Source organism: Talpa occidentalis, unplaced genomic scaffold, assembly GCF_014898055.3.
Source record: "Talpa occidentalis isolate TD23 unplaced genomic scaffold, MPIMG_talOcc4v2.1 talOcc4.8, whole genome shotgun sequence".
Taxonomy (NCBI): Eukaryota; Metazoa; Chordata; class Mammalia; order Eulipotyphla; family Talpidae; genus Talpa; species Talpa occidentalis.
The window spans coordinates 85,294,606-85,320,602 of record NW_023605194.1 but is presented as its reverse complement, the minus strand read 5'-3'; the positions used below and the strand labels follow the sequence as shown (position 1 = coordinate 85,320,602).

The 25,997-nt window shown below is 33.4% G+C and overlaps 1 protein-coding gene across 5 annotated transcripts in view; it reads right to left on the bottom strand.

The window, feature by feature from the left end:
* BRINP3 (BMP/retinoic acid inducible neural specific 3) overlaps positions 1–25,997 on the bottom strand; it is a 332,718-nt gene that overhangs the window by 297,847 nt on the left and 8,874 nt on the right. For all 5 annotated transcript variants that reach the window (XM_054690754.1, XM_054690755.1, XM_054690756.1 and 2 more), the window contains exon 2: positions 14,497–14,782. In XM_054690754.1, the coding sequence (XP_054546729.1) occupies positions 14,497–14,732 (236 nt within the window). In that variant the 5' untranslated portion in view covers positions 14,733–14,782. The remainder of the gene's footprint in view (positions 1–14,496; positions 14,783–25,997) is intronic.

The following is a 25,997-nucleotide window of genomic DNA, read 5'->3' as shown; positions in this document are numbered from 1 at the left end:
TCTAGAGAAATCTGAGCTCTTTATTTTCACTAAGAGTTCACTAAGTAAAATTCTTCAAATCATAAAGCTATATTCAAAATAGATTCAAACTTTGATAAAAGAAAAATAATGTCAATCCTATTACATATTTACAAATGTTAATTTTTATTTGCAGTGATAGTGTCTTACATAATTATTGACATTATGAAATCGGTTCTCTCAGAATGATGAGCAGAACTTTGCTTTATTGAAATCTCATATCAAGAAATAAATTTATATAAATCCTTGTCCTTCTCATTTACTAGAGGAGGACTCAAAGGCACAGAGGGGTGATAGAATTTTATATGTTAGACAAGGAGTAATTGATAGGTCTGAAACCTTAGTTCTCTAATGCCAGCTCATCTTCTCCCTGTCCTGCTAATGGTTGCCTTTAACTCCCCATTTTACATGCATTGGATTAAAGTAACATAATGCCCAAAATGAGTAACTTAACCCTTAAAAGTCAACTAAGAAAAAATAATACTTTTTTTCAATAGAACATAAGGATTACAATGCTGTAACATAAAAATCCAGATTTATAAATATAATTTCAATTTCTTAGGTACTTGTTCTAGACTGAATTTTTTTACATTTCTTTTCTAAAAAATTAGAAAAGAAAGCTATCAATAGGAAAATTAATGTCCTCCTTAGATAGGATTGCTAACCTACTAGATCAACAAATTACTCAGCCTGTGAAATACCTGAGTATTAGCGTGGGTGGTATCCAAGACAACTGGGGCCATTTTGAGCCACTTCCTTATGGAGGAGTATGTGAAAGGGCTCCTAGTGATCTCAACCTCCAATTCCTCTACTAACCTCATGCAACTTCCCAAACCCTGCAACATCAGGCTTCCTCTGGGAACAGTGGTCTTGGCAGCAGATACTGGGGTCTGGTCCACTCCCATTCAAGCTGCCCCTGACACTCAGCACATGCCAGTCTGTCCTCTCCCTGCCCTGCCATGTGGCCCCACACTTAACTCTGAAGCCACCTGAAACCACGCAGCATGGCCTGTTACGCCCCATGGAATTTAACACAATCAATAATAATAACCTAATGGGGAAGTTAGAGAAAAGCTTGGAAGTTAATACAAATCAACGGTACTTTAAATACATCAGTATCCCTATAATGAAACACATGGATATTTGCATTAAGTACAAAAATAGACTCTATAATTTCACATCTGTCCAGGTCAGGGTGGATCTAGAAGTCAAATGTACTTGGAGGAAATGGTACATTTTCCAAGCTGTGAGACATTGAAATTGTTGATAAAGGACTTTGAACATAAGAAGTTGAACAATACAAAACACAACAAAACAAAAACAGACAATTATAAATCAGAGACATCCTGCAGGGGAGGAGGAGGGAGAGGGATCAGAGGGAGGGAGGAGCACAGAGGACTGAGGTGATGGTGCACGGGTGCATTGGTGAAGGAAATTCTATGGGGACTACACCTGGGTGTGGAGGGGGAAGGAAATATTGTTTAAAAATGAACAATGATGTAAAAATAAAGAAAGAAAGAAGTTGAATTATATAGTTGATGGAGGACTTCTCATGATGTGATTGAGAGATCTATTTTTATTGATCTGGCTGAAATTGTTATCAGTAGTGCAAGTGAATATATAGGAGATGTTCTTTTTAGATGTGCAAATCTGAAATAAAATAGTATGGTGGAATACGATGTTCAAAGGCAGAAAATTCTTGACAGATTTGGCACTCGGGCCATACAAGTTTCTGTTTTACATTGTGTGACCTATGGACACTCGCAGCGCTTACCGCAGTAGAAGAACCCTAGGAGATCCAATGTAGTATTTCCATAAAGTAGATTATTGGGAGGCCAACAGTGCTTTCATGTGGATAAATAATGAAGAGGTAGAATGGTACATGGTTAGAAGATGCAAGTTCACATTTTCTGTTTTTCACAGGAAGGCATTCCCAACATTCACATGTATTTGTGTGTGGATCCAGCTATCCTGGGATGGGGTCATTTCTCAACCATTTGAATCTGGTTCCTTAGATCACTCTGCCACCCTAACACTCAAGTTCTCAAACATTTGAAACATCACTGTTGATAACCATTTGGCAGCAATATTACAGATGGGAATCAGATGGCCTGCAATTGTTTGAGTAAATGTACTTCTATATTATTTTTATGCACGTAAAAAGGTTTACAACACTGAATATAATTGGCGGGGGTAGGGGGAGTGTGATGGTGGCTTTGGTGGGATTGTAGCACATATTTAAGGAAATGTAATTTAAGAACATTTTCAATCCTTAAATATTGTATATTAACTTTAAAAAAATCACTTTTAAAAAAGTAATTGCAAAGAAAGATATTCTTGTCTGATAAATTAGAATGGATGTGAAAAATCACTTTTTATGCAATGGTTCATTTTTTAGAAAGATTACACTTTGTGAGCAAATACTTTATAAAAGTTGAGGAGTGTTTCTTTATATCTAATTTTCTATTATGTTTTGGGATAATAGTTGTGTGTGTCTTTAAGATAAGACCATCAGACACAAGGCCATAGCAAAACACAGTCTGCTAATTTCGAGCTGACAGGAGAGGTGGTTTAATTAGTTAGCTGCTAATATCTATTTAAGTGAGTAGCCAGGGAAATGTCTGCTAGAGAAAGGACATACAAATACATGGCAAGGCCATTTTCTTTGCCTCTTTTCAAGTGTGGCAAAAAGTAAGTAGCCAGCAGCCTGCATGTATGTGGAAAAAAAAAAGGAGGTAATGACAAAATGTGGAGATGGCATAAAGTATATGTCAGTAGATATATATTATAAATACATGATTTACACATAGGTCCATATGTCCATATATATACTTGGATGTTGGAGGTATTTAGTACCAAAACTATAAATATCTACATAAGTAAAATATTTTCAAATACTGTGTACATTTCTATTTCTTGGCTATCGGAAAAACATTAAAAGAATTTTTAATAATTCTTTAGTACTATCAAAGGGTATAAAAATATCTCCTTTGCCTAAAATTGAAGTTATTTTTGCACTAAAAATGAAACAGCTTAATATTTTTCTAGGTTAGGTGATATAATACATAATGTACTTTTTATATTGTCTTTGTTTACTAGAATATTGAAATAAATGAAAGATTAATCATTAATATATGAATATCCTGTGTCATTTTTCCCAGTCAACAGTTATTGAATATCTATATATCATCATAAAATATCTCAGTCTAAGAGATAATTCATGAATAAAGATTACTAATTAATTAAAGCAAGACTCTTCTCTAGGTCAAATATAATTTACTGAATAATTTTTACATCCTAAGTCATATTATAATTATGATTACAATTGATACAATGGGAAAACTAATCCCTTTATAAGAAAAGTAATCTCAAAATTTTAAAATGTATTTTTTTAAAGATTTATTTATTTATACAAGAACTGGGGTACAGTCAGAGGCACAGGAGAGTGAGAGGATTCACCAGAGACAGAGCAGGGAACAGAACAGGTAGAAGGACTGAAGACATTGCTGAGGGGAGCAGAAGGTGAAGCAGGAGGCCCCACCATGTGGGTTTCTCCCTGGCCAGCTGGGATTTGAACCCATGCTGCAGAGGCTGGGGACAGCTTCAAAGGTGCTCGACCTGCTGCACCACCGGGGTCCTAATGTATTTTTTAATCTCAAAAAAAAATACATATTATAAACCTAGAAACAGCATTCCATATACATTTCAGCTTTAATTGTGGAGAATGAAATTTGAAAGCAAATGTTTAATCTTTTGCTATCATTCACTTTGCATGCTTATTAAAATAAAAGATAATACCCTTAATCTTATGACTTACATGATAAATTATAATATTTTTATATTTTTGCAGTTTAACTTTTTTAAAAAATATTTCTCTTTTTTTAATATCAGTTGCAGTTTTTTAGATTTTTATTTATTTATACAAGAACTGGGGTACAGGTCAGAGGTGAGGGAGGGTGAGAGAATTCGCCAGAGATAGAGAGGGGAGCAGAACAGGCATACTGACCCAGAACTGCTCAGGAGACATCTGCCACGCATGTGGGTCTCCTCCTGTCCAGCCGGGAACAGAACCCGCAGAGGCTGCAGACAACTTCACAGTACTGCGCTCGACCCACTACGCCAGCGGGGAGGCCCAATATTTTATTCATTTTTGCAAAAAAGAACTGGGTATAGGCCAGAAGTGCTGGGGTGAGAGGTTTCACCAGAGACAGGGGGAAGCAGAACAGGTAGATTTACTGAAATACACTGCTGAGGGGAGCAGCGGGTGAGACAGGAGAGGTCTGCTGTGCCATATGTCAATATGTCAGTTAGCTGCCTGGTGGGGGATCAAACTTAGGGAGTCATGGTAGCTCTCAGGGTGACAGCACAGAGTCTTAACCCCTAGAACACCAGGGAGACCCATTATGTATTTGTATAAAGGCAGAAAAGATTTAAAGAATGTCATTTTCATACCATATGAAATATAATGCTAATAATTGTATGTTCATAACCACCAATTTAAATATATAAACATATACATATAGTCAAGGAAAAAGTCAAGAAAACCCTGAAGTAATACTATTACTTATTTTTTTCCCCTCAGGCTTTAAACTTCACATTTTTGAAATAGCGCCTCCATAGAAGTATATATATTAACAAATCAAAAACCCCAGGATGATAACAGAAGAAAACAACACTGATTATTTTGGCAATTTTGTTCAGAAGTAGATTACAGAGCCCATGGCTGTGAAGAATTAGAAAGCTTGGGTAAGATGGACTATAGAGAGAAAAATAATAAAATAGTTTGAATGCCAAAAAAAATCATTATTATTTCCTCTTCTGTATATAATTGTATGAACTAGCAATTTTATTTTCTCACCTTAATAGCATCAAATATGAATGCACTATTAGACTAATTATGACAATTTATAAATTCCATTAGTTGTTATAAGGCACATTTCATATCTGTAATCATGAGCTTACATACTATTTCCATTAAAACTGTTTTTTCCAAAAGTATGTTAAATTCCTCAAACCTTTGATTTAAAATTTCTATGTCATTGCTTACTTAAAAGTTCCCAATGACAATTGAAAGATAAAGTATGAATTCATAAGAATATTGGATTTTGAATTAGAATTAAATAGTAAACACTTAATGTAGGATGTGGTTTCATCTCAATATTAGAAATGTAACTAGAGTTGTTGAATATATTCAATTAATTCATGTTACTTATATGTAAAATCACTACCTAGACTGCTCTGCTTAATTTAAACTGCACTGTAAAGTGTTCTAACTAATGGGATGATTTATAGAAAATCAATCACCTAGGAAATATAGCCTCCTTCTCAGTATAGCTACTTTAATACAGTATGTGTATAATAGAAAAGAATTGGAGTAGTGGGGGAAGTTATAAAATTTATGACTAAGTATGTATAACAGAGTAACATAAGAAATTCTAAGATATTATTTTAAAAGAAGTAGTCATAAAGGATTTTTGCAAAAGAATGATGCAGATAGATGAATTGACCACAGTTGATTTTTGTTTTAATGCTTATCTATTTTTATATTTTCCCATTTTGTGTTGCAATTAAGAATATTGAACTTTAGGGCCTCCCCTGGTGGCACAGCGGTGGAGCACTGGGCTGCAAAGCTACTGGCAGCCTCTGTAGCGCCGGTTCAATCCCCGGCCGCCGGCAAGGGTCCCACATGGCGCACAGACCTCTCCTGACACCCGCTGCTCCCCTCAGCAGTGTATTTCATCAGTCTGTCTGTTCTGTTCCCTGCTCTGGCTCTGGTGAATTCTCTCACCCTCTCGCACTTCTGACTGTACCCAGTGCTTGCATAAATAAATAAATAAATCTTAAAAAGAAAAAAAAAAAGAATATTGAACTTTATAGTTCAAAGGATCGGTAAAAGTCTAAGGCAACCTAAAAATGAGACTACCAAGAACTGAGAAATTAAATTATAAATCCAAGTTAACACAATTAGTTAGTGACAAAGATAGAAATCAATTCATGTTTCCTCAGTCAAGAGGGAATGTTTTCAGTGAAATAACGTGCTATTTTGATTTATAAGAATATGTAGGTGATCCTCATTCACAGTTCCTGGCTCACAGCTCCCCATAGCTTTGGAACTCCCTGTGTTTAGAATGATAATGGTGTCTCTTATTATGCTATTGTGGAAACTTATAAGAAGTATCTAAGGATGAAGGCTGCCAGGGCAAACAAACATGAGATTAGAGGACCAGAATGTTCAGTGAGCTTCTGAGGAGGAGAGGAATTGAAGGTTGGATTTATTCATTATTTAATCAATCATGCATAAGTCCTCCATAAAAATCTGAAAGGAGGGTCTTCTAGAGTTTCCAGGCTGGGGAACACATGTAGATTTGATGAAGAATCTTGTACCGGGAGAAGGCAAGATATTTCTTCACATTTCCCCCATACCTTACCCTATGCATTAATTCCATCTTGTTCCTGAGTTCCTCTGCCATAAATTATGATCTAGGGGAGCAAAGGGGTTCGGTGAGTTCTGAAGAAAGAGGTCATGGAAACCCATGATCTATATCCAGTTGGCCTGGAGCACAGGTAACAACCTAGCCTTGCAACTGGCATTAGAAGTAGAGGGTGCTCTTGGGAGACTGAGTCCTTAATCTGTAGGATCTGATGCTCTCTGTTTGGTATCAGAACTGAACAGTATTGAAGTGAATTCTCAGATACCCTGATGGTGTGTGAGAATTGCTCATTGGTGTGGGAAGCCCCTTCACACACTCCCATGTAGCAAACTGCGTCCAGGAACACTTAACAGATGAACACTGGCTTTGAAACTAAGCACTCATAAAAAATGTGAAATGCATAATCTGTGATGGTTGAGTGACTGGTATACTATAGTAACATATGGATGGATAGATAGAAATAAAATATTTTAAATAAACTGCTTTCAATTCATGCATAACTCAGGAGTCAAGGGTTGATTATCCCACAATTTCAAAAGTGCAGTGACAGCTATTCAGGAATAGGGGGGCATCCAAAAAGGTAAAAGGTTTATATTTTTGTTTGTTAATTTGTAAAATGGGAAATAATCATTGAGGATTGTTTGGAGGACTAAATGACATAACGCGTGAAAGCCAGATCACATCATGATAACAATATTTAGGTCTATCTCCTTGTCTTTCCTAGTGTACACAGCATAGGTGATCCATAAACCACTTCTTATTTTGTAGTTCTCTTTCATGATATAAAGTTGTTATATGATAATTATTTAAAACTAAGGCTAAAAGAGAAAAATATGCTTCACTTTCTGACTTTTGGTTTGCTTACTTAAATACTGGAACATCCTCATTACTTTCTCTGTTAATTGATTGGAAGTGGTTTTTCAAGTAACTTATGTATCATCTTTACATTTTCAACAGCAACTAGTGCTTTGCCTGATCATAATAATATACACTTACTGTAAAAAAAAATGTGAGGGAAAAAACCTATAGGACTTTCCAATCAGATATGAAGCAAATTTTTATTTATTTATTTATTTATTTATTTATTTATTTATTTATTCAAGCACTGAACAGTCAGAAGTGCGGGAGGGTGAGAGAATTCACCAGAGCTAGAGTGGAGAGCAGAAGAGGCAGACCGATGAAGTACACTGCTAAGGGGAGCAGTGGGCGGCAGGAGAGGTCTGCGCGCCATGTGGGACCCTCGCCCGGCAGCCGGGGATCGAACCGGTGCTGCAGAGGCTGCAGGCAGCTTCGCAACCCAGCGCTCAACCGCTGCACCACCGGGGAGGCCCAGAAGCAAATATTTAGATGCATATACTTGTACTCTTTTTACCATGTGAGTAAATACTATTAAAAAGTAAAATTAGGGCCTCCCTGGTGGCACAAGGGGTTGAGTGCATTGCTGTGAAGCTGTCTGCAGCCTACGCAGCACGAGTTTGATCCCCGGCCAGGGAGCTACCCATGTGACACAGCAGACCTCTCCTGTCTCACCTGCTGCTCCCCTCAGCAGTGTTACTTCAGCCTATCTGCCTGTGCTGCTCCCAGCTCTGTCTCTGGTAATCCTCCTCTCACCTCCCACACCTCTGGCCTGTACCCCAGTTCTTATAATCATAAATAAATAAACCTTAAAGAATAAAAAGTAAGATTATAGAAAATTCATGAGCCCCCATCTTGCATATTTGAATTTTGAGGTTTTTGTTTTATTGAATGTTGTATTTAAAAGAACATAAAAGAATTTCTTGAGCTATTATTCCTGAAAATATAAATTTCTATAAAAATTAAAAGTGAACTTTCAATTTTAGGAGTAAGATTGAATTTCTTCAAGTTCATATTCTGGATATGTAGTTTTTAGACTATATGGTAAGATTTTATGAAATCCTTTGTTCCTTTAGTAAGCAAGTCCCCCTACTATGTACAAATTATACACAACAGGCTCAAAGATGCTATGACTGTTCATTTTATTTATGTCATTTGGGATAGAAACAGTCAATCAATACCTATATTTTCCTAAGAGATATTGGATGAATCACCTTCTTCCCATTCACTTTTTGGTTTGTTGGAGAGTCCACTGATGTATAACGGTCTGGGCTTCATTGTCAGTGTGTGGATGTCTTCATCTGAGACAGGATTTATACTTACATGAGTTTCTCTGACAGCCTGAACAAAAAAGTTCATGAGAAACTCTATAGATTGCTTTCAGAGTTCTTCCTCTTTCTGTCCCTAATTTACTTTTGAAAATCCTTATCATTGAGACATTATCAACAGTATCCATAATCATGTGTTTCTTCTGAGAGTTGCCAGAGTTAACAAATAAAATATTGGCAGCCAATTAAATTGGTATTTAAAAAAAAATGACTTTTTAAATATAGATTCCAAATATTGCATGAAATCATTGGGAAACTCTCTTCCTACTTGTTATTCTTGGGAACTACCATGTCCAAAAGTGGTGGGAAAGAGAGTGTGGTTATTTGTATTCTTGTTACATTACAAAGCAAGGTCCTGCATGAAAGAGCAGGCTGTGTAGTAGTTTCCATTAGCACTACATCTGGGCCTGGGAGTAGATAGCCAACATAACTTATGCATCAAACTATGTTTTGCTAATTACTGTTTCTTATAACTATTAAAACACCACTGATATTCTGAACAGAAATTTGTGTAGCAACTATTCTAATGTTGACGGGTTATTATGTTCTAGTGTTATTATGGGTTTTCATTTCCTATCCCTATAGTTTATACTATTTTAGTAGAAAATTCGAAATGATTGTTTCTGACATTCTATTTAGAAGGTATTTTGAAAGAACATCCTCATGGTTTTCATTTTGAAAATATATATAATCTTAAATAAATAACTTTTTATAAATGATATCTTCGTTACCAAATTATTTACTATATTGCTAATAAACACCTGCCCAAACTATCTTCCTGATGAAGAATATTTCTATCAATTAAGCCCCAGTACTTACAGATTTAATATATTTATTGCCATTGTTGATGTTCATGATTCTTTGAATGAGTGAATGACATCAACTGGGCTCAGATGGCTGGTTCTTCTGGTACTGCTTAAGGTCATGTATGCTGTTTTCCTCCAGCCCAGCTGGGACTGGATGGCTTCACTTGCATGGCTAGTTTAAGTGGTTTACATCAGACCAGTGTCTGGTGGCTATTAGGTACAGAAAACATTATTTGTGATCTTTCTTTCTCAATTAGTCTAAATTGCACTTTTTCACAAGGTAGTTTCATATCAGATTTAGGTCAATCCCAGTTCAAAAGCATTTCATAAACTTCTGCTTGATTATATTTGCTGATGTCACCGTGTCTAAGGCAGGGTCAACGACTAAAACCAAAATCAATGAAGGAGGAAATTCAGGGGATTATTGAGAAGCAACAGCCTCATTCACTGGGAACTTTGACCTTAACAATCTAAGACAACTTTATTAGGTCTCTGGCAACAGAGAATGTATATTAGACAGGAAATATGTAATGCGGAAACTGATACATGTAAACATAGAAAAAAATGATGCAATAAATTTGGTTTTTAAATATCAGAACACTTAATTTCAAATATATGGTCAATTATCTATCGGGGCTTTTGTATTGTTATTGCAATTGTGATAAAAGTGTCATTTTATCTAAAATCAGAAATTAGCCTGTAATTTTTTTAATGTTTTCTTTTTATAGAAACTATTTAAATCTTTAATTTTTTAAATGATATATCAGTGGAAAGCTCTAGTAAAAATGATATATATATGTTATAAGCCTTTTCAAATAAACAAAAAGAAAAACTATTATTTTTTTATATGGATATTAAAATATAATGAGGTCTATGTTGTTCATATAATTAAATTTTTCCATGGAATTTGATAGGGCTTGATTAACTTTAGTAGTAAGTACTGAATTTAGGAATAATTAAAAGGAATGTAGTAATCCACTTAATATGAAAACTCATCTTTCCATTCAAAGCTGACATATTATTTCTTATTAAATGTTTTATATTTTGAGTTATAAAATCCTATGAATAATTAAAATATAGTATAGTAGTGTAGTATAGTATAGTAGTATACTATAGTATAGTAGTATAACAACCATCCACTTTAAGAAATTAAGTATTGCTGATATCTTAGAAATCTTTCCTCTTCTCCCCTAAAAATCTCCTCCTTGTGCCTTCCTCATAACCTCATAGAGAATTTTATTATTGTTAACTCATAGCTTTTCTTTAAGATTTTCCAATTGTTGCTAGGCATGCATTTCTAAATAAATCAATTTAGTCTGTGAACTCCATGTAAGAGACATACTATGTGCTCATTCTTCCTGTGCTGTTTCTTTCACTTAACATTCCTTTTAGGATATTCATTTACGTTGCTTGTATTCTTGTTTATGTTACTATACCTGAATCGATAATTGTTGGTATTCAATGTTTCGTGTTTTAAAAAATCTTTGTCCTAATATCATGAAATTATTTTTCTCCTTTTTATTTATAAACTTAATATTTTTTCTTTCCTATTTATATCTTTATTTCATGTAGATTTTTGTATAGAAAATAAATAGCAAATAAGATACATAGCATAAGGAAGGAATCCAATTTCTGCTTTTCCCATGTGGACAACCATTTTGCAGAGGCCTTTATTTAAAAGTAATTTTGCTGTCCTTAGGCTATCTGGACTTTTCTCAGTCATTTTCCAAATATACTTTTTTTCTCAGGGAAAACATATTTTTCAGGGCCTACAATGACCAGCAAGACACAGCATTTATCTCAATCATCTCCTACTTTTGTTCAAATGTTGTTTTGAAAAACTGCTCTGAGGAAGCATGCTAAATTGTAGTAATATCACTTATCAGTATATTATTTTTAAAGATTATGAGAAAAACATCATCATTGTCCCCATGATTCACTTGCACAAGCAAACAGTGTTAGAATTAGGCAAAGAAACTTTAATTTTGTATTGCTATGCATATAGATTTACACATGTGAAATGCCTCTTTTATGGGAATAAAATTCACATCACCTTTAAATTACTGAAAGTAAATCCCTTGTCCAGAACACCTGTAATTTATTAAAGGATAAGGATTTCCATGTCTTAGAAAAAAGTATGTAAATGTCTGAGGGTATTCTTAGACCAACATAACTGCAATCATCAGACTCCAATCTATTAAGAACCAAAGTGTGCTTGTGTTCTATGCTTCTGACAAAATTCCTTAGGAACAGCCCATTTTCTAAAATTAAGAACTATTTAAAATGGCTTATGTTCAGATTCTCTTACCAATATTTAGCTCAGAGGGAAAGATGCTGAAAATACAACTTTGAATATTTAAACAAACAACAAACTCTGTTAGTATTCTCATTCTAGATCCCCCAAATTCAGTGATCTACTCATAAATTAGTCACCTGAAGTAACAGTGGAGTTTCAGGACAAAACCTGATGTTTTATAATACACATTCATTTAAAAATGCAAATATAACCCACAGTAGTTGGAAATAATACACTTTATCAATATAAAGTAGCACTAGTTTTTCTTTAAGTCCACTATCCTCCAATTAATGTTCAACTGTTATGAACATAGTATTCTATATTTTAGTTAATGTTTCTGGAGAAAGAGATAAAATTAAGAAAGACAACTTGTAGAGTTTGACCTAAATTTTTTAGCAGGCTTAATACGTTTTACATTCATAGCAAGTTCCTGTTAATGCATACCCTGTATGAAAGCATTTATGGTGTTAATAATAATTTGGCTGATCACTTCTGCAAATTATGTGATCTTATAAAATGATATAGTGCTGAATGTGGAAAATATTAATTTTTCATCTGTGTGTCTTACATATTCACAGATTCTATATTTTAGGGAGAACATTTGTGATAGTTTTTAATGCTTATTTTTAAAGACAAATGTTAAGAACAAACAAAAATAAAAACAACAAAGCTATTCTAACCCCTACATTTAAGATACCCACTCTCTCAAAAAATGGTTAACTAATCATATCCATCATATTAGATGTACAGATGGATAGCATTTTCAAAAATTTAGGGAAATACTAATAGAACAAAGAAAAGTATTTCACTGTAACAAGACAAAAGGAATCCTAATGAATATATTTAGTTTTTCATTATATAGCAACCGATTCTCATCACACCACTAGAAAATATTTAAAAAGTTAAATAAGAAATTACAGGCTGGTCCAGCAATAGTCAGGAACAACTTATTCCAATGTTTATAAATAGACAGTTTCCATACATGTTTATTTAAGTCACAAAGATAAAGACATCAGAAAGATGAGGACTCCAGGCTAATGAGGGCTTTAGACAGAATCTCACGAAGACTAACAGGAATACATGAGCCATACAAACCATCCCCACTACCCTTCACCGTGGCGATCCAAATAATGCCTCTCTCATTCAGTCTAGAACTTCTAAAAACATGTCAAGACGTGTTTGCAACTCATAACAGATGACCAGTAAACTGAAGTACAACAATCATACACAAGACATCAAGTGAGCTTCTGCAATAGAGAGGCCAACAGGTCATGGAGCCAGGCTGTGGCCTCCATTTGTTCGACAGACTGTTAAGAATCTTGGCAGATGCTTAACTATTGATAGAAGGCCATGTTACAATCTTACACTCAAGTAACTTCACACAGTTTGTGAAGGAAAGCTGGCTAAACCAAACATGTAGAAAAATGAATACAGCAGAAATCATAATATATTGACTGGTTCCTGCTGTATTTCAGTAAAAAAATCTTTAATATTTGCCATTTCATTTTTTTTCAAATGTTATCTTTTTGGAAATCCGTGACAGTGGTCTGGCTTCCTTAACCAAGGGATTTCACATCTTTTTAAAAATTCACCTTAATTGTGTGATGCTTCATGGAACTTGCTCATTTCCCTCAGTCTCTTCCACAAATATGCATTGCTGATAGAATTTATAAATTTCTCACAATGCTGTAGAAAACACTAGATACAGACCAGAAACACAGTGCCCTCTGGTGCACACAGAGCATAAAATAAAATATTTATATGACAGTAACTACATACCTAGAGTCACAAAAACAAAACCAAATTTTGCTTCGACATAAATGCTAAGCCAATCACTAGGAATTGTAAACTGCTATCCAAGAAACAAACCAAAATGATAACTTATCATAAAACATTCTTCATGGCATAGATCAACATACTCTAATCCATTCAGGCAACCACTTGTACATTCCTCTATTTAATGAATTCACTGGCTTTTGGGGGAGTGGGTAGTCATTTGGATTTAATATATGATTCCTATTATATAGCTTATATATGGGTTCAAATATAAAAGAGATAAAGTTGCAAAGTCAAATAAAAAACCACTAAAGTTAAAGGCCATATTTCTCAACTCCATCCTTTCTCTTGGCCTTTATCATCAGATCTTATTTATCTGACATTTCTTTTTATCTCATTGCCATCTTCCCCAACTTCAGAAAATACAATTAAAGGGAAAGGATGAGTTGACTTTACTTCTCAGAGATCCTCAGAAGTTACCATTTCCATTTACACTAAAAGGGGAACCACACCAGGGTATAGGGTAGAAAGGAAAAGCCAGTCAAGGAAATTTATTTAACTGTTTTGACTATTTAAAATGAGAAGCAGGGCCTCCCCTGGTGGCACAGCGGTTGAGCACTGGGTTGCAAGGCTGCCCGCAGCCTCTGCAGCGCCAGTTCGATCCCCGGCCACCAGCGAGGGTCCCACAAAAAAATAAAATAAAATGAGAAGCAGTCTCAAATTTAATTGGAATTTACCTTAAGACAGGATAGCACTGTAGAATTTGGGAGTGGTGTACAAGTGGTCACCATTAGCTAGTTTTTCAGTAAAATGTCCCATCAACAAGCAATATTTTGAAATAACAAGAAAACATTCCTATGGAGAATGGTAAATTATATCTCTTCGGATAAAACCCTTTCCCATCTAAAACTTTCCCTTAGAGAAACTCAGTTATACACAACCTTCAAGGAAGAGAGCTCTGTAATTGCTTTCCCTTGGCTTCATACCTGTATATCTTGTATCTTGTGCTAAATCCCTGTCGGCTTCTGTCCACAAAATCTGTGTATTCCTGTGAGCGATGGAAGGGTCCCTTATCAGAGAGGAGCCAGTCGAAGGGGCTTGTGGCATGCTGATCCGAAACAGCAGCAACCGCTAAAACCCAGCAATGAAGACTCAGGGCTATCCACTCCCATAGAGCCATCAGAGAGAACAATTCAGCACCAGCTCTGCTCCGCCATATCATGCTTCCACTGGGGATTTAGAGCCTTCATTCTCTTAGCTTTCCCTCAACACCTAGACAAAATACACAGGCAATTAGTTAGCCCCTGGAAGATTCTTTTCTAACCATTAAGGTGCTAGGGTGACTAATCCTTTTTTTAAATTTTTATTAATACCATTGCTTTAAATTAGATGATCCCAAAGATAAATAAGTAAACCAAAATTATTTTTTGTAGAGCTTTATATCTTTCATTTTTTTTTGTAGTTTTGGAAGTCACTGTCAAATGTTACAGCATAACCAAGCAGAACTTACATCATCCTGCAAATCTTTAAAACCTATGAAACCACAATTTTAAGTTTCCACTAATAATTATTTCTTCTGCTTAAATCTCTAATTACACTGGACACTTTTAAAATATTGAATATGCTAAATTATTTCATAAATTTTGTTATTAATTTTAATAATAGCAATATTTTGTTCATTTTAGTTATTTTAGAAATACTATAAAATATATTAAATAATTCAGGTAGTTATTTCCATAATATAGACAAACTTGGAATAAAACTGTAGATCTAAAAATTCATTAAAAAACTAATAATTGTAGATGTTTATATAGGGGCTTGTGTGAGTTTACATGTGTAAGAGTGTGTGTCTACCTATCTGTCAGTAAACTATCTGTCACTTATCTATCACCCATATATAGTTGAATGTATGTGGGGAGATTGGGGGGATCGAGGTATGAATGTTGGCTACAACATTTTTTCCCATTATTTACAAGGACAAACTTCCATGATTATTTAAACAAAATCATAATTAAATAATTTCTAGGGTCCTAAAAAGACTTAATAAGCATGCTGTATTTTATTAATGTGAAAAATAGACATGCCTACAAAATTCATATAACAAAGATTTAGACAATGCACATTATACAAAACTATGAAATCACATCTATTAATATTATCAGCATTCACAAATAAAAAAATAAAACATTTTAAAAAATAAAGTAACCAAAAGATTTAATCCCAGTGTAGTATATTATAAATTACCTTATGTAAAATAGCTGATGCAATGTCTATGTTACATAAAGCAGTCTACAAATATTTGAATTACAATTTATTTTTGATTTTCACAATATTTTCCAATATTATTATTTATGACACATAAAACTATATCATAATCAATTCTGTCTAATGAGAAAGTTATGGTTTTGAATGTTTTTAAGTAGCAAAATTGCCCTAAGCATTAATCAAACTACATAAAAAAATTTTTAGTTATTGTAGTTGCATAGTTTTCTGGTGTTTGAATAAGGTAATTGATAGATTTATTTTTTTTCTATTTCTAACCTATAATTCATAATTTAGCCCTAGATTATTAATCTACAATTATTCAGCAATAAGTTTGTAACTATGAATATCTGAAGGCAGAGATACAATATAACTCATCTAGAAAGTCATCTCATATTCTGAGCAACACCCTATACAACACCCACATATTGATTTGCCCCACAGTGGTAACTAAAGAATGTCCTCATTTGTGATGAATATATGATGTCTCACAAGAAGAGATACCAGAATATAATAGAAAGATTTTTGGAATAGAAGTTAAAGATTCTGGACCTCCATCTATTAAATGTACAAATATTACATTGTCAAATGATTCCACTCATAGCTTCTAATTAAAATAAATATTCCTATGTTATTTTTCTTATGGAGAACTATATCATTTATCCTACAATTAATATATTACACTTACATTCAGAAACTAAGAATTATTATTAAGTGTAATGGTATACTCCCGTGTATTTCTCATCCTTGTTAAACACAAATTTTTTATTCTGCTGATCAAATATATTCAAACTAGCAACATTTAATCATTGTTGCAAAAAAGTAATCTTTTCTTATGGAAAGCACCTAGAATTGTGTGTAGCATGCAAATACATAGGAGTATTTCAAAGCATATTTCATACTGGTATGAAATCATGTAATTATATACCATAAAATTAAACCAAACCTTTTGTGCTCAAGTATACAATTTTGTAATATACACAGTTATAAAAGTAGGATGCAATTGCTCTAGAAAGCATTTCATGGCTTACTCTAAAATTCTGTCATTTTCCAATGTATAATTACCCAGAACTACTGGTTTTATTCTTTAACAGTGTGTTAAAAAAATTCCACAGTCCTCACATTTCCTCATCTCAACATATAGAAGTTAGAAAGGCTTTCCTAAATTATGTGCAGAGTAGCTACCTAAAAATGTTAGTATTAGGGTTTAGTTATTTCTATTCTACTTCTGATTTGGATATATGTTCTCACTTCTGTTCAGAAATGAGTTTTTCTGAAAGAATAGCTTATTAGCACATGGAGATATCAATCCTGAAAACACTTTATATCAATTTGGAGCATCTCTTGAAATGTGTATAATGTCTTATTTTTAAGACAAGTACAATAACCAAACTATGACACCCCACAGTTCTACTGAAGCCTTATTTATAATTTGTCTTAAAGAGGAAAGCCCTGCCTCCCTTCGGGCAGGGAAAAGTAATGTTAGAGACTACAGTAAGGCAAAAATGTAGGGTCCCAAAGACCTTTAGGACAGTGGCCAATAGCCTCACTATTTGAAAATAAAAGGCTTCATTCACATGACTTGTCACACAAGCAGATTAATTTGGATCACTCTTGTAAATAAATACCGATCTTTAAATTATTACTGAGTGGTTTAAACTGATTCCTTTATTTGGATTGGCGTATTAACCCTATCCATCCCTGTGTGAGAGAAGACTGTAATACTGATTGCCAATACCAAAACAATTAATAGAGTTCTTTTTGAAGATATTTGGAGAACACTATAGGGATAAGCAACTAAACTTAGAGGCACTGCTAAGGAAGGGAAATCAAGGATCCAATGAATGAAAGTAGAAAACATTAAACCAATCAGTGAATTCATGAATTTTTCTCCCTAGAAGGATGAGGAAAGTGTAAAATGACCTTGAATTTACTATTCCTGAATAAGGCAATGACAATGTCAAAATGCATTATTTTCCAGAACACGGAAGACTGTATTTTCTGAGGAATAAAAATGACTGAAGAAGAAATAGTGAAGTGTTTAAAAACAGTCGCATAAATTCATGTTAAAAATAGAAGAATTTAGGTAAAAAGCAGTATTGATCAAAAGGAAGCAGTAAGTTTTAAGATATCACACTGTTGAAAAATACTTAGTAAATACAATGGTCTATACTTACAGAAAATCTTCACCAAATAAAATTCACTAAGATTTTATCTTCTAACAAACTTAATCTTTGTAAATGCCTGATGACTGAAAATCTATGTAGAAAGAAGGCAAGCTCAAAGGATCTTACATAGGTAACACCTATTGTAGTTGGTCACACATTTGCACTGCATGTTAATTTTTGTATTTATCTGATTGTTCACATATTTCCCCAGCCCTCAATTAGATTTAGTTTTAGGGGGACAGTAATTGTTCCTATTTTAATGACAACTCACTACAGTTAGCAAAGGCCTTAAATAAAGTTCTTAATAAGTAGTGGTTGAGTGAATGAATAAATGATGATTAAATAAGTACTAAATGGTAGCATAATTAATGCTTTATGGATGGTAAAACTAAGGAAACTCCTGTGTGGAAAGAAAAAAATAGGTTTATAAAGGAATTTGCATCTAAGCTATGCCTCAGAATGACAATAACTTTGAAAGCTGAAGATAATTGGGAAATGAGGTTCTGAGTAAGAGTTTTGGTGTCCAAATGTGAACATAAACATGTTCCAAGTATTATCAAAGCAAAGTGTTTTCAATATTCAAACATAATTAGGAACAAAGATACAAAACCATCATTATTAATTATCAGCATTCAGTGCAATTTTAAGGAATTATCTTGATCATGTATATAACTCTGGAAATTTCAGAATCTTTTCATTCATATTCTATTACTCATGGCTGCTAAAGATTGTCCAAATGACTTGGCATCACATGTACAGCCAAACATAAATCCTCTTCTCACTAGGCAGCATAGTGTATTTTATATGTTTTCATTCTTGACTTTAATGACTAAAAGCATAAAAACAAGAATTGAATAGGTTACCCCTCCCTCTTTAGAAGATATAGGCTAGGGAAAATTTTGACAGAAATTCCTCCAAACCCCAAGGGGAAAATTAAGATAATAATGAAAATTACATGCCATTATATTTTTCACAATGAAATTAAACTTTCAGAGTTCTTTTGATATACCAAGCATTTTACCAGTATTTCTTTACTTCAATTCTGAGCAACACAATGTGGTATGTTATTATCTCCATTTGCTTGCTTCAGTGACTGAAGCTGGAGGTGAATAGACATGAATCAGAACAAGGATTCAATGGCAGTCATCATAAAGCCAAAATGAAAACCCCACCTCCCTGATATATTACAACCTAATTAGAATGGATTGTAGTAAGTTATTTACTAGGATTTTTGTTGCAACTAAAAGAAATGTTTTCAAACAAAAGTAAAAGAGTTCAATGGAAAATACAAGTAATAGGAATACAAAATAAAATTAAATTATCATCAGAGATTTTTATTTCATTTTAATATAAACCAGTGATCTGAGTTACTATCTTTTATGTTTTTTTTTAATGATAGGATTTCATAATAGAGGTTTTCTAAACATGCCTGCTTATATAATTAAATGTTTTCAATGAAGATGATGGCTTAATCAACTGTTATTCAATTTAGTAACTTAAAATATGTACTATAAAACAAACACCTTTGAACATGTCAAAGAAATCAGAAAAATCAATTTTTTTCAGATTAAATGTGTTATTTATTGGGTTAAAAAGTATACCCATAGTCAGAATTATCTAACTTACTTAGCTTTACTTCAGAGAAATTACAAGATCAGTCCAACAGACTTGATTATTCAATAATATTATAAATTTCAGTATAACTGAAAGAAAAAAATCTATCTTACACACATAACTCAGAGTTGGTGTCTCAATGGCAGAGATAAAAAAATTCAGTGGAATAAGGTGATTTTAATATTTTGCTAAAATATAACCATACTTTTTTTTTTTCATTTTTGCATGAAAGAACTGGGGTGTGGGACAGCGATGTGGGGACTCTGAGAGGGACAGGGTGGCAGCGGTGAGGGTTTTCACCAAAGGCAGAGTAGGGAGCAGAACAGGCATAGTTACTGAAATATACTGCTGAGGGGAGCAGCGGGAGAGACAGGAGAGGTCTGCTGCACCATATCCAAGTCAGGCCTTAGTGGTGATAGAGCTGAGACTTAATCCCTACAGCACCAGAGAGGCCCTAATCACACATTTTTAATTAAGGTTAGATTCTTATGTTTCCAAACATGACAAATAATGACAAGCATATTAGGAACATTTGTAACAAATATTATTTTAATGGATTACAGAGTGACAACTCAGGACTACAGCTAAAAAAATGTATATATTTTAATCATACTGTTTGGTGGGAAAAATCTCTATATAAGGGAAATAGTTTTAAAGATACTGTTTTTGTAGACCTGCAGTTAAATTCAAGTAATATTTGATGAAAATATTCAAATATGTATTTCATCTTTTTATATGAATATACACATGAATTTTCATCATCGATGTTCACAATCTATATATATAGTACAAAGTAATAAAAGGATGAAATTCTACTCTTTAGTAATCTACATCAGTGCTTTAGATATATTAATTTATGGTTGTGACCTATAATTTTAGATTTTAAATGACAAAGTTATTCTTCCTTAATCTAGGTATTGTTGATTTAAAGGTAATAAATTTTGAAAAAGTCTAATGAAGTAGAATTTGGCATTTTATTATAGACATACATCAAATAATCCATCAAGGTACAAAATCTTTCATGCTTTACATAATAAGTATCATTTTTGATATAAATCGGTAGGGTTTGCAACTCTATTTTCTGTATCCCACTGGGAATATAGAGATGGTTGCTTTATCTTCGTGCCTCTGCTGAAAATAACCAGAATGAGCAGAAATGGGAAAAAGGTCATTCTAACTTTTGAGTATAAATTTGTAACAGAATATATCTAGGATTTATACCAAAAGTTGTTTTTCTTTTCCATATGCAAGCATCACAGAAGCATAAAGTTATTCACTTAGGGACTATAGGAAGAATGTCAGTACTCATTTGCATCAGAAATTCCTTTTGCATTATTAAAGACAAAATCCTTTGAATACAATAGGTTGAAAATAATTAAAATAATTGTAGACCTGAGGGATGCCCATTCACAAATATGAAATTTCAGAATACACTACATTTATATCCTAACACCCCTGATCATTTGACCAGATTATGAAGGTTTTGAGAACAAACTTAAATTCCTTAAAAAAAACAAAACAAAACAAAAACAAAGAACTGTAGGGGCTGTTTCATTATATCTGCTTACATCAGCAAGAGTTTGGCATTATATAAATCTATCAGTAATGTATTATTATTGTACTTTTTCACATTTCTTCTTTTTTTCTTTTGAAGAAATTGAGCTTCCTTGCTTTAAATCATACTGTATAGGTGAAGGCTGGTCTTAAGTGAATCTTTCTATTCATTTAACTGCTAAAGCTGTACTCCAGATGTTCCTTCTTGTTATTTATTTCAGCTGATCAGGCAGTAAGGCTCCCTGCATTAGAGCTGTAAGTGTTTCCCATCCTAATGAGGGTCAGTATTCCTTGGAGAAGAATATACTGCAGAGGGAACTAATCTCCTGCTTGATCCTGTCAATACAATCTTGTCCTACCAATAAAGAGGAAGTTAAATGCTACTGCCTAATGGTAGAACTGATTAGAAAAAATGAAGAGAAGATAAGTTCCATTCCTTAATTCTGTTCAGCACACAGGGGAAATGATGCCTAAATGCCCAAAGTTCAAGAGTTACCTTTGTTAATTTTAACTTTAAAATATAAACTATCTCAGTGTTTCAACAAAAGTGATCACATAGCATTTTCTGGTTAAGATTCAGATTATATATAACTGTAATTCCTAGAGAAAGTGGTAAGACCAAATTTCAGCTGTAGGATTTGTATATTTAGATTCCAAAATTTAATTTTAAGGTAAAATATCAAGGATGCTTTAGAAAAAAATTTATAATTAACATTTAGTTGGTTGGTATCTAAAACACTGAAACAGAAGATAGTTTAAAGAGAAAGTATGTCTATGTAAGAATGGAGTGGAAATAATGGTTATAGGCCTCAATGTGAGATGGTTACTAGATTGAAAATGAGTCTGTTTTCCTACATAGTCTGATAATAAAAAGCATTCTAGTTTTTGAGAATACCTTTCTTACAATAAAAAGATTTTGTCAAATAAATGTAAAGAGAATTTTAGGAAATAGATAATTTTAAAAACCTATGATACAAATCTATGTGCAATTTAAATGATTATAAATCACTATAAATCATCCCTCACTTTATGGGTAATGTCCTCAGTTATAGTTTTGCTGAGCTTTAGCAATGCATTTTTTTTTTAAAGAAAATAATGTTTCTGGTAAGAACTGAAATATAATACTAACTTGATTGGCAAAGATATATTTCTGTGTGTATTTGTGTGTGTTATGCTCTAAATATACTGACAGACTCAAAAAAGAAGGCATATTCTGGGATAAATTAAGAAATCCCAGAGCTTGGTAACCAAATAGACAGTACAATTCTTGATCCATAATAGGACCAAAACTTACCTTTGAGATAACCAGGCCTACAAGGTGAACTATTCACTTAAGGCCTGGTTAACTCAACAGTAAAAAGGCTATTATATGAGGAAATAGAATAAGAAAACTAAGAAATTATTTTAGTGTTAATTTGTTTCTTTTTTGATAATGCTAATGGCTAAAACTGAAAAAGTATAATCAAATAAAAATGTTTTCATCAAAAAGAAACTACCATTTTTAGGAAAAAAGAAAACCTCCCATAAGATACCAACTAAACCATCACTCTAAGAATTGTTGAGTTTATTTTCATAACTGACCTGATTCCTGAATTTTTCTAAAATACTATCCTTTAATACCCTGGATAGAAAATATATTCATCATTGACCTGTCCTGTCTTGGGGCACTGGATAACGCTTCTTCTCCTAAAGATGATTTCATTGATAACATCAAAATTGGACATGTGTGAAAGCAAAATGGGTGCCAAACATTAAATTTACTTTGTTGAATTAAAACAAAGCATAATTCAAATTAAAAAAAGAAAAAAACTGGACTCACCTTAAAATCAACAGTTATATCTTTTCATTGTTATGTCCCCAAGTTTTACCTGAGGGCATACCAATTATCAGACATTCAGTAAACATCATTCATAAAGATCAAAAGATAACAAAAAGAGGGGAAACACAAGAAGCAACAATCTGGCATCAAATAGTTAAATCTTTATCTCTTTATCTCCAAGTTTTATTCTCCAATGACTTCTGAACCACTTCTAAAATACAGCTCAGAAGTCTAGGTGTCTAATTAAATAGTGCCTCTTTAGCAATGAAACTTTGTACATCTTACCCAATTGCCAAAGATGTTGGAATGGCCCACATTTTCACATTAGCCTAAAAATGCCTCGGATTGGTAATATATTCTAGTCTATCCAAATAAGTTTTTTTACTAACAATATGTACCAACTTTCTCTTTTATTCCCAAATGTACAATTTTGAGAACGTTTGATATTTCCAAGGTCCTCTCATATCAATATATGATGTTAATTTCTAAAAATAGCTAAAATTGTCTTCAAACTCAGAAGGAGATAATGTTAAAATACTAAATGTCAAAAGAACAAAATAAATACATATGAAAAATTAATCTGTATTCTTGAAGTTTTTATATAAAATAAATGATATTTTAAGGAATATTAAGTGGGATATTACCATGTCTATCATATGGAGACTCCTGAATATTAGCAATATCCAGCATATCATGCACATATTAGTGGCAATGTTTAAATTCAATTTTTCCCTGAACTTGCAAGGAATTATCTTCTGAATCATAATCATAAGAATCAATATAACCAGATTTACCTGAGAACAAAATTTGGTAATAGACATATTATTAATGAAGTTAATTGTCTGGCTTCAAACCCTGAGCAAATAAATTGTTATCTTCAACTTAGACTTCTGTAAATCTCTAGAAGATAATTTACCACATCTGTTATGAAAGAATTATATGAACTTAGATTAACTATTTTTTACCTTACTAACTCAATATTATTGATGACAGATACATATTTCAATAATCGCAGCAGTTTAAATTGGAGCTGTTGATTCTTGTTGACACCAGAACAGAATAGTAGTTAAATAGCAGCTGTTATGGTAGATTCAAGAAATAAGGATGGGGCCTCCCTGGTGGCCTAGGGGTTAAGTCTCAGTGCTATCACTGCTGTGGCCTGAGTTCAGTGTCCAGCCAGGGAGATTGCCTACATACAGTGCAGCAGAACACTCCTGTCTCACCAACTGCTCCCCTTAGCAGTGTATGTCAGTAGATCCACCTGTTCTGCTCCCCACCCTGTCTCTAGTGAATACTCTTACCTCCTACCCCAGTTCTTCTATGCAATAAATAATTAAATCTTAAAGAAAGGAAGTGGTAAGGATGACAGTAGTGGTTTTTCACACTCATTCTAGTCCATCTCCTTTATTGGTAACTTGTTTTTTCTGGTTTTTTTTTTTTTTTTTTTTTCAAATTGGTTGAACAAGAGATGTGCTAAAATTTCTGTATTTCATGATGAATCAAAGATACAAATAAAAACCTACCGGACATTCTTCTCAGAAAATGTGGATGGATTTTTCACCACAGTTTTGTCACTATGCAAATATAGCCTCACATTATTAGTCAAAATATAAAGACAGCTAAATATTTAAAAAGCCAATAATCTGTCCTTGTTCAAAAAGTTCTCAAATAGTAAGTCATGAATTGCAAAAATGTGTGCATGTGTTGGGTGGGAGAGGGTCTATAAAACAAATTATGTCTCCACTCAGAAGTGGGAAAGAAGCTTAAAACAAATACTTTATTCCAAAAAGTTTTAAGATTAATTGTAAAAGATATGAAGAATGCCTCTTAAGAAATTGCTCAAAATTCCCTTTTTCTTAGCTATGAATTTTAAGTTTGAATTCACAGAGAAGATAGGATTCACTTCTCTTAACTCACATTTAAAAAACAAACTTGCTGATTTTGAGTGATTGTGAATGATAGGTTGAAATCAATAAAGAATATGTCTTATAAATGTCAACTCATTTGATAATAACTGCTGTTAAATAAAATGTTTGAAATAAATAACTTCCTTTGGAGTGACACTGGTAGTAAGGAACAAAAAGTATACTTTTCTTTCTTTTTTTTTAAAGATTTATTTATGTATACAAGAACTAGGGTACAGGCCAGATGTGTGGGAGGGTGAGAAGATTCACCAGAGACAGAGCAGGGAACAGAACAGGCAGACTGACTGAAACACACTGCTGAGGGGAGCAGCAGTGCAGCAGGCGAGACAGGAGAGGTCTGCCCTGCCATGTGGGTTGCTCCTCAGCAGGCAGGGATCGAACCGGCACTGCAGAGGCTGTGGAGAGCTCCACAGTGCTGTGCTCAACCACCTGCACCACTGGGGTGGCCCCTAAAAATTACACTTTTCATTTGTTACTATTGTTAATTGAAAATTGGAAATCCTTTTCATACTATTTTGCAAATTTTAGTCTTCTTTCATGCTATTCTACAGTATAAACTTAAAACTATTATATATCACATTTATTAAATGTACAATAACTTTGTATATTTCATGTAGGACTGAATAGTCAAATTTCATTACTGTAAACTCCAACTGAATAATACAGTTTAATTGTAATGAATATATTAATATATTAATATGTTTGGAGTTATATAAGAAAAGTTGAGTAAAGCATGAACTAATTATCTTCAGGAAACATTTTTTTTACAACTTTGCTGCATGATTTATTCAACCTTTGATGATGTAAATATATATATTTAAAATCAAATCATTATTGGTAGAATAACTCTTACTGGGCACACACATATACACATATATATGTGTGTGTGTGTGTGTATATATATACAGACACACACACACACACACATATATATGTGTATATGTGTGTGCCCAGTAAGAGTTATTCTACCAATAATGATTTGCTTTTAAATTTTTAGATTGTGGGGGCCTCCCTGGTGGCATACGAGTTAAATCTCAGCATTATCACTGTTGTGGCCTGAGTTCCATGCTGGTCAGGGAGCTGACCAGTAAGATACAGCAGACCTCTCCTGTCTTGCAGGCTGCTCCCCTTAGCAGCGTATTTCA